A 10,164-nucleotide genomic window follows, 5' to 3' on the forward strand; every position below is an offset into this window, starting at 1 on the left:
GGGAAGAGATTTGGAAGGTTGGCTTATGGCACCGAGGGATCCTTAGAAAGCACTTAGGCTGTTTCTCTCATTCTATGGAACAAGACTGAGGTCCAGAGAGGGCAAGGTCACAGAGCTGGTTGAGACTGGAGGGTCCCCTCCCTGTTGGGGGTTCTGCCCAAGGCTTCAGGGCCTGCACCACTGTGCCCTCCCCCAAAGCCCCCGGCAGTTCCTTGGCCCTGTCACCTTTTCAGGGGAGGCAAACTTGGGCACACACCACCCACCACAGACCCACAGACCCAAGCTCTCTGCTGTCACCTGACTGCCCTAATGAGATTACAGTCTCCTAGTGAAATAGAGCATTAATTCCCTCTGGCTTTAAAGGGCAGGCCAGGCCACAAGAAATAGCAAAAAAAACAAAAAAACAAAAAAACCCAAAAAACCAATAAATAAACAAACCCCCCCTCAAAACAAAGAAACAAAAACCACCTTTATCTCTAATGCTGAATACAGATGATAATCCTAATAACCTCTCCCTGCCGCGCACATTACAGCTCACCCCTGCTTTCATGAATGTGTTCTGAGTAGAATGTTGCACCAGCCCTAAGGAAGTACATGGTGATTATTATGTCCGTTTTGTTGGGGAAACTGAGGCCCTGTGTGATTAAATGGCTGTTCTGGATCACATGGCTAGCAAGTGGCAGAGCTGGGACTTGAATGTAGATCCCTTGGACATTGTCATCTCTAAAAACAATAAGCCCTGAGACTCTCCAGGGTTCCCAGCTTCAGGCTTAAAGCACCCTGAAGGACAATGGGTAGCAGAGCCTAAGTTTGAACTCAGGTCCACTGGACTCAAATCCTACATTCCTGGGCTTCCCTGGTGGTTCAGTGGTTAAGAATCCACTTGCCAATGCAGGGGACATGGGTTTGATCCCTGGTCCAGGAAGATCCCACATGCCACAGGGCAACTAAGCCTATACACCACAACTACTGAAGTCCATGCTCTAGAGACTGTGCTCCGAAACAAGAAAAGTCACTATAGTGGGAAGCCTTACACCACAACTAGAAAGTAGCCTCCACTTGCAGCAACTAGAGAAAGCCCATGCATGACAATGCAGACCCAGTGCAACCCCCCAAAATTAATTACTTTTAAAAATAATTTACAAAATAATCCTACATTGCCTACAATACTGGGAAGGAGCAGTGAACCCATCCACCTGTTCATGTGGTGGAAACCAAACCAACAAATTCCACTCTGCCACTTGCTAGCTCTAGGCCTCTGGCCAAGGGACTCTGGCTCCCTGGGGTCTCAGTCTCCCTTTCAGTAAAATGAAGGTTGGAACCCAAGGCTGTTGGGATGATTCCCGATGGTTCACACAGATAACACAACTTGAACAGGCCTGCCACACGGCATGCTTGCTTTTGCCCCACCTCTCTTTGCTCCATCTGTAAAATGATGCTAACAGTACTTACTTCTTGAGATCGGTGTTAGGATTAAATGTGGTAATACAAGTAACAGCAAGTGGTGTACAATGAATGCTTAATGTTGGTGATTGTTAGCTCTGCTAGGTAGCTATTATTATTAGTTTATTCTTGCTTATTACTGCTACTTATTGTCTTGCCTTCAGTTCTTTCTGGAATGAAGCAGAGGTAAAAGTCAAACCAACCAAATGTTCCTCTGGTTCTTCCCACCAGCTCCTGGTCCTCTCCCCTCTTTAAGAGGAGCACTTGGCTCTGAGGTCTGAACCCCCAACCACGTGGCCTGCTCTAATTTCCCAGGCTCTAATCTGCTCCTAGCTCCTAATGATGCTGCTGGTAATAGGATTGTGGCTTCCCTCTGGGGCAGCCACACAGGCCATAGCTGTGCGGCTGGCGACTGGAGCTTAGCAACCCCAACCACCTGCCTGTTGAGGAGCAAGAGCCAGGACCCTGTGACCGGGCTGGCCTCCCGTGCATGGAATGGTGCTGTGCCCCGGGCCAGCAGGCTGGGCTCGCCATGGTGCTGGGTGCCATCCTGGCACGTGGGAGGGATGTGTGCAAGCGGAATGGACTGCTCATCCTGTCTGTGCTCTCTGTCACCGTGGGCTGCCTCCTTGGCTTCTTCCTGAGGACCCGGCACCTCTCACCCCAGGTCAGCCATGCTGGGCATCATGGGTCCCCATCTCAGAGGGCTGGGTGGGCCTGAGGGATCTGGGGGTCACGCTCCCACTCCATGGCTCCTGGGTGACGTGACAGTGGGTGAGTCACTTTTCATCTCAGGGTCCCAGTTTTCTCCTCTGTAAGTGGAGTGTGACAAATGCATGGCAGGACAAGAGTGTGAGAGGGAGTGGCTACACACTGGCATCTCCAGGTGAATGGGAGGTGAGGGTACCTTGTGAGAGTACCCACAAGCTAAGAGTTGTGGGGGAGGGAAGGGTAGTCTGCTGTTGTTCAGTCACCAAGTCGTGTCTGACTCTTTGTGACCCCATAGACTGCAGCACGCCAGGCTTCTCTGTCCCTCACCATCTCCTGGAGTTTGCCCAAGTTCAGGTCCACTGAATCGGTCCACGCGGAATGGAGTCTGTAAGTGTGCAAAGCAGGCATTAGAGACCACCTCCTAAAGCAGTTCATGGGGCATTCTAGGCAGAGGTAACAGCAGGAGTGGTGAGACAGAGGGGCATGGAAGATTTGTGAGGGAGGGGCGGAGCGAACTATTCACAGTAGCTGGAATGGACACTGTGAGGCTGGGGCTGGAGCACAAAGGCCATCAGGCCTCTAGATCCCATCACCCAGCACTGACTTGGGGCAACCTTGAGGAGCTCCGTGCAAGGCAGTGATATGGTCAGACCTGAGCTTGGAGACATCCCTCTGGTGCTGAGTGGAGGACTGGGTAGTGGTAGGACTGGCAGGGGGCAGTGAGGGGATGAGACATGAGAGTGGGGATGAACAGAGCAGATATGAGAACTGCTTCCCAAAGAAGAAGCTTTAGGATGTGGTGGCTGATTGAATGTGGGGCTGGGGGACAGGGAGATAAGGTAGGCCCTCAGGGCTCTGGCCTGTGTAACAGCAAGGGTGATGATGCCTTGCCTGGGGAAGGGCCGTTTTCTCAGTTAGCACCCAGCTCCCATGGGAGAGGGAGGGACTCTCATGGTGTTGAAGGAAAAACTATCATGATGCTGTTAAAATGGTAAGGAGGACTTTATTCAGGACTATTGTGATAGGTGTCAAGACCACGGCAGTAGGGGAGAGTGATCAGGCGCAACAACAGAAGCTGGGGATTTACAGCTGACGAGCGCAGTGCAGAGGTCAGTGAACAGACAATTACTAAGAGACATCAAAGGGTAGGGTAGGGGGATCCTTGCTAAACTCACTAACAAGATGCTTGCTGAAGGCAGAGTTGGGGGCTTCTCACGAAATTGACTTAGCAGGATTTTTGCTACAAATAGGTGAAGCAGGATGAAGAAAAGGCACAAGGATGAGGCTCAGTTGAAAAGAGGACTCAGAATAACCTGTCTAAAGTTTGGTCAAGGAGAGAGTTTTTGTCAATGGGTTTCTGGAAGATTCCCTATCTCATAGAACTCCTCTCTCTGCAGTTCAGTAATATGATCTCTACAACTGGGGCTCAAGGCATCAGATTTCATCATCCAGGAGAAGGAAAACATCCCTCTCTGGGAATCGAGCCCACTATTATGATAGTGACACTGTTAAACTGCTCTCGGTTATTTAGGGAGAAGCATGGACTCTGGAGGCAGAGGAACTCTGAACTTGGTCTCTACTGGTAATGGCTGTGTGGCCATAGACAAAATCCTATCTCCTTTCTGGGGCTCAGTTTCCTTATCTGCAAAATGGAGGGGGTGGGACTATATATCTGCTAGAATTGCTGCGAGGGGTAAACAGGGAGTCATCAGTGACCAGATGCAGTGGGTACTTGGTGAGCGTTACTTCACTCCTCCTTCCCTTACCTATGAGTCCAGGTGCTACCAAGAACCACCTCATATATCCCAAATCTGATAGAAATTCTTCCAGACCTGCCCACATCTGAAATTACAGTCTCCTCCCACACTCATCCCAGGCTCATCCCTCCACTGGAGCCCAGCCACTGGCGGTCTTGCTTCAGAATCATTTGTTAAGAGTCTATTTCTCCCATCAAACTTTGACTTGTTGACTATCACATGGGCTTTCTTGATCGAAAATGCGACTCTACCTAAGTCCAGAGAGAACACTCAACTAATTGCTGAATTAAACTGGCAATGGCACAATCTGCAAGCCACTTTAATTTTCTTCAGCAACTAAAATATATCTCTTGCAGGAAGATTATTTTGTGAAAACAAATTGGAATGCCTACTATTAAAAGCCAGACTCATCTGGGGCCTCCTTTGCCAAGGCTGCCTTCCCCATCTGTTTGGAAACGCAAACGTGTTCCGGTCTGGATTAACCTGCCAGATAAACTGAAGGAAGGATGTGGAGTCTTAGAACAATTATTTGGCAGGAATTGGCTTTCTCAGCATCTTTGAAATCCAGGAGTTGTTTGTTTGATCTCTGCCTGTGACTCAGAAACCAAACCCTTTTTATTTTGTAAGCTTATGCAACAAGGCAAAAATCATAAACTATATGCAAAAGGGTAAAATGTCCTATTTGTGAAAAGAACTTACAAAATCACAACATTTATCTTTGGGAATGGGTATCTTGTTCAAAAACATAGATCATTTTGAGAGTTCCAGTTAAACCATGGTGAATTTGTAATTGTACCCATTTTTCTTTCCTTTTTGGGATACCACTAAAACTGTAGCAATGGGACTGTTTAAAGATATAAGCTTCCAAGAACAAAGATGATACAAAAGGAGACTCTGAAAAAAGAAGTTGAGGAATTACAATACATTAGATGAGAAAGGGATGGAGCTGAATGCTCTCATTTAGTAGAGCTCAGAAAGCTGAATTCCTGTGTCTGTTGAAGCAGATACCACTCGAGCTTGTCTTGGAAACCCCAGAAGGGCTCGGGACTTGAAAGCACAGGGTGCTGCAGGAGGCAAGGGTCAGGCATGCTGCTGAAATCAGGGATGCTGGCTAGGATTTTGTAACTGGAGCAGTTAGACCCCTAGGTCCCTTCCAGTTCATGTAATCAGGGGATTCCTTATCTACTATCTCTATCCCCCTGCTTGACACAAGGAACCAGAGAAGCTTGACTAAGAGATGTTAGGTCCACCTGTAAGTGCCGGGAGAGAGGAGGTGATGAGGCGCATGCTTCAAGAGAATGAGTGAAGGAATATTTGCATCTTGAGTGCGGGTCCACCTATGACTGCTGTCAGCTGGGCTTAGGCACAGCCACACCTCCACCTAGCCCGAAGTAGAAAGGGACTTCTCAGTGAAGCCTCAGAGGAGAGACCTCCAAATTCTGCTGGGAAGGAGAATCCTCCCCCCAGTAAAAACACCAGATCTTCACGCATCAGTCTTCCTTGAGGAGCCTTCAGTTGACAAGTTCCGCTCATTCATACAGAAGTTTAGTGCTTCACACTTACACATAAGCAGAAGGTGAAGTCAAACCTGCTAATGTGGAAGATAGTGAGGCCAAACAAATAGCACTGAGGGTCTCTAATAAAGCATGGGCAATGCCAAGAGTAGAACATTTTCTAATCTTTTCTTAAGTTCTTCAGGTATATGAGAGAAGATATACTGACTATCAAACAGAACAGCATGCAAAAAGAAGGAATAATTCAATAATAAGAAAGAGATTTTGAAAATTAAAAGTAGATGAGCCAAGATAAAAATGTCAATAGCTGAGATAAAGCTGCAGAAATCTCCCAGAAAGTAAAACAAAAAGAGATGAAAATAGAAAAAGAAAATATAAGAAAATGAGGATGTCCAACATTCAACCTCCTAGTAAGAGTTTTAAAGAGAGCTAACAGGAAAAAGTGGAGAGAAAAATTTCACAAAGAAAAACGTGACTATTTCTCAGAAGTGAAAGGTATAAGCTCAGTGCTATGAATTTCTTAAAAAAGAAGAGAAGCTCATACCATGGTCTATTCATGAAAATTACCAAAAAAGCTAGAGGTAAATAAACAATCCTAAAATGGTTCTGAGAGAATAAAACTGGTCTAATTTAAAGAATGGGCTTCTTAGGTGGAGTTAGTAGTAAAGAACTCGCCTGCCAAGCAGTAGACATAGGAGACAATGGGTTCAATCCCTGCGTCGGGAAGATCTCAAGGAGGAGGGCATGGCAACCACTCCAGTATTCTTGCCTGGAGAATCCCATGGACTGAGGAGCCTGGCGGGCTACGGTCCATGGGGTCACACAGAGCCAGACACGACTGAAGCAACTTAGCACACACACACACACACACACACCTATGGTGTAAAGAATAGGAAGTAAGAATAGCTTCAAACATCTTAAGTGATGCTGGAATCTAGAAGACAAAGAGGAAATGCCTTTGAAATTTGGCAGGGAAATTCTTTCAAGCCAAGAATTTATCAGAGGTAAAGGGACAATAAAGGCATTTTTACTATGTAAGGGGCTTCCCAGGTGGCGCTAGTGGTAAAGAACCTGCTTGCCAATGCAGGAGATGTAAGAGATGTGGGTTTGATCCCTGGGTCGGGAAAATACCCTAGAGAAGGAAATGGAAACCCACTCTTATTCTTGCCTGGGAAGCCCCATGGACAGAGGAGCCTGGTAGGCTACAGTCCATGGGGTCACAAAGAGCTGGACATGACTTAATGACTAAACAACTATGTAAGACTCAGAAGTTTCTCTCCCATTTGCCCTTACTGAGGAATCTATCAAAGAAGATGCTCCAGCAAAACAAGGAGGTAAACCAAGAAGACTAGGAATCCAGGAAAGAAGGGATCCTAGACAGGACAAAGTCCCAGCAAAGAAGAGACCCGTGACAACCACTGGCCTAGACAGCAGTCTATGCAGCCTGGAAAAAGAGGATGGAGAGTTTTGGACTGATATCCCAGGAGCCTAAAAATGGACCCACGTGTTTGGGGAAACACTATTGTTAAGCATTTTAAAAGAGATGTTAAGGCATTTGGAAGAAACTAATGAATGGTTCACAGAAAACAAGGTAAATGAAAAATCAGTCAGTTATTAATTTCAGGAAGTAAATGAAGGTTGTACAAAAAGGGGCCATGGTTGATTCTACAGTGAACAATATGTTGTGATCAAAATTTTTAAATCTTGGCAATTAGTTTAACCAAAAAATGATATAATGGTGAAATGATAGGAGGAAAAAGGGAGTAAGAACTAAGCCCTCATCTGTCATGGCAGGGAAGTTAATAGATGTCAAAAAGATATATCTGGAAATAGCATTATAACCATATTATTTACAAATAGCAATACTAAAGGACAAACGGGGTGGGAAGTTGGGGTTGAGGATAAAGATGGATGAGGAACAGCTGTTTTTTATCATTATGTGGTATGTTTCTTCAGCTGTGTCTGACTCTTTTGTGAACCCATTGACTGTAGACCGCCAGGCTCCTCTGTCCATGGGGATTCTCCAGGTAAGAGTACTGGAGTGAGTAGCCATGCCCTCCTCCGGAGGATCTTCCTGACCTGAAGATCAAACCTGAGTATCTTACATGTCATTATAGTGCTATTTAAAGTAAAGAATATATAAGAGATGGGAATACCAAATCACTTTACCTGCCTCCTGAGAAACCTGTATGCAGGTCAAGATGTAACAGAACCAGATATGGAACAATGTACTGGCTCAGAATTGGCAAAGGAGTACATCAAGGCTTCGTATTGTCACCCTGCTTATTTAACTTACATGCAGAGTACATTGTGTGAAATGCTGGGCTGGATGAAGCACAAGCTGGAATCCAGATTGCAGGGAGAAATATCAATAACCTCAGATATGCAGATGACATCACCCTAATGGCAGAAAGTGAAGAGGAACTAAAGAGCCTCTTGATGAAGGTGAAAGATGAGAGTGAAAAAGCTGCCTTAAAACTCAACATTCAAAAAACAAAGATCATGGCACCTGGTCCCATCACTTCATTGCAAATAGATGGGAAAACAATGGAAACCATGACAGACTTTATTTCCCTGGGCTCCAAAATCTGCAGATGGTTACTGCAGCCATGAAATTAAAAGATGCTTGCTGGTTGGAAGAAAAGCTATGACCAGCCTAGACAGCATGCTAAAAAGCAGAGACATTAGTTTGCCAACAAAGGTCCATCCAGTCAAAGCTATGGTTTCTCAAGTAGTCATGTTTGGATGTGAGAGCTGGACCATAAAGAAGGCTGAGCACCAAATAATTGATGCTTTCAAATTGTGGTGTTGGAGAGTTCTATAGAGTTCCTTGGGCTGCAAGGAGACCAGACCAATCAATCCTAGAAGAAATCAGTCCTGAATATTCATTGGAAGGACTGATGCTGAAGCTGAAGCTCCAATACTTCAGCCACCTGATGCGAAGAACTGACTCATTAGAAAAGACCCTGATGCTGGGAAAGATTGAAGGCAGGAGGAGAAGGGGGTAACAGAAGATGAGATGGTTGGATGGCATCACTGACACAATGAACTTGAGTCTCCGCAAGCTCAGGGAGATGGTGAAGGGCACAGAAGCCTGGCATGCTGCAGTCCATGGTGTTGCAAAGATTCGGATGTGACTGAGTGACCGAACAACAATATACGTGGATTAAAATTAATTCAAAAGACAAAGTCATAATGGGTATATATTTAAAAGTAGATTTTTGGGTGTGTTGGAAATGGTAGTGGAAGGGTACTGGGAGGCCCTATTTCTGTCCTGCACTGTTGCTAACTCACTCTGTGGGCAAATCACCTCCCTCTCCTGGCTCAGCTTCCTCATATATAAAATGAGTTGGCGGCTGGACTAGAAGATCTTTAAAACCCCTTCTCAGCACCAACATTCTATAATTTGGGGCTTTTCAAAGTATCAGACCAGTAACCAAAGCTATGTTTGGCTTTGGGTTTACAAAAAAAATTTATAAGTACAAAAATTTAAGTCATATGGTGTTTGTTTGAAAGTCTTGTACTGGCCTCAGCCACAAGCTTACCCTCTGAGGAAAGTGGACTCAAGCTAGCATTGCCAGAAATAACAAAACTGAATTAAATTAAATTAAAAAATTTAAAAAGAACACATCCAATTGAATTCGAATTTCAGATAAACAATGAATAAGGGAATTCCCTAGTGGTCCAGTGGTTAAGACTCTGTGTTTCCACTGCTGGGGGCATGGGTTTGATCCCTGGTTGGGGAAATAAGATCCCACAAGCTGTATGACTGGGGCAAAACAAGCAAACAAAAGCAAAAAACCATCTACAAATAATTTTTAGTATAAGTAAAGAGCAAATATTTGTTGTTTATCTGAAATTCAAACTTAACTGTCCCTCGGGGTACCTTCCTCTTCAGTTATCATGTTGCAGTTATGTGACCAGTTACTCTGGAGACAGCAGATTGGGCAAGGACCTGGTGCTTTAATCCAAGGGCCCCAGATAAGGGGAAACCAGCAGCTTATGAGGAAGCTGGTTGTAAGAATGGTGCCCAGGAAGGGCTCTTCAATACAGACAGTGGTGTCTCACCAACCAATCCAATTCTCTCTCTTTCAGCATTTTAAATGTGAGCCCTCCTTCAAAGGGCTGGTAAGCATTTATGGAAGTGTGGGGTGAGGAGACCCAGTACAGAAGGGAAACTGACTCAAGAATGCTGTGGTCTGTTTATGAGTCAGTGTTCTCATAAAGTAGACCGACAACTTCTCTGGTGCAGAAACTGTGCCTCATTCACTCTTGAGTGCCCAGTACGAAGCCTGGCACAGTATGGGCTGAATGAATGTGTGAACAATATTCAACCCTGCTCTCTTGCCACATATCATCATTTCAGACAGATTTGTAGCAAGGCTAGGAGGATGAATGTACAGAGTCGGGGGAGAGAGGTGATTTAATGTGATTACTAACCATTTATTCTCATCCAGGCTCTCTGCCAAGTGCTATATGTGCATCCTCTCATTTAAGCCTCCCAGTGGCCCTATGAAATGGTTATGACCCTCATGTTACAGATGAGAAAAACTCAGAGAGATTGAGTAACTTGCTTACGGCCACACAGCTACTTACAGGGGGTCAAGATTGGAATCCAAGTCTGTTTGGCTCCAGAGCCAGTGTTTTCTCCATGGACTCTGCTGTCCATGTGTTAGACAGGAGAATATGGGTGAAATGGTGCTCTGAAGATTGTAAAATAACTGTGAAGTCCATATCAT

The 10,164-nt window shown here is 45.3% G+C and overlaps 1 protein-coding gene across 2 annotated transcripts in view; it reads left to right on the plus strand.

Annotated features, from left to right (window-relative positions):
• The first annotated feature begins 1,888 nt into the window (after window positions 1–1,888).
• The window catches only part of SLC1A7 (solute carrier family 1 member 7), a 51,390-nt gene continuing 43,114 nt past the window's right edge, over window positions 1,889–10,164 (plus strand). The window contains exon 1 of one of the 2 annotated variants that reach the window (XM_043461294.1): window positions 1,889–2,110. In XM_043461294.1, coding sequence (XP_043317229.1) covers window positions 1,934–2,110 — 177 coding nt within the window. In that variant the 5' untranslated portion in view covers window positions 1,889–1,933. Of the gene's footprint in view, window positions 2,111–9,711; window positions 9,844–10,164 lie in introns of those variants that run through there. The other variant, XM_043461293.1, reaches the window with a different exon arrangement.

Source organism: Cervus canadensis, chromosome 2 (genome assembly GCF_019320065.1).
Source record: "Cervus canadensis isolate Bull #8, Minnesota chromosome 2, ASM1932006v1, whole genome shotgun sequence".
In the NCBI taxonomy this organism is placed as follows: Eukaryota; Metazoa; Chordata; class Mammalia; order Artiodactyla; family Cervidae; genus Cervus; species Cervus canadensis.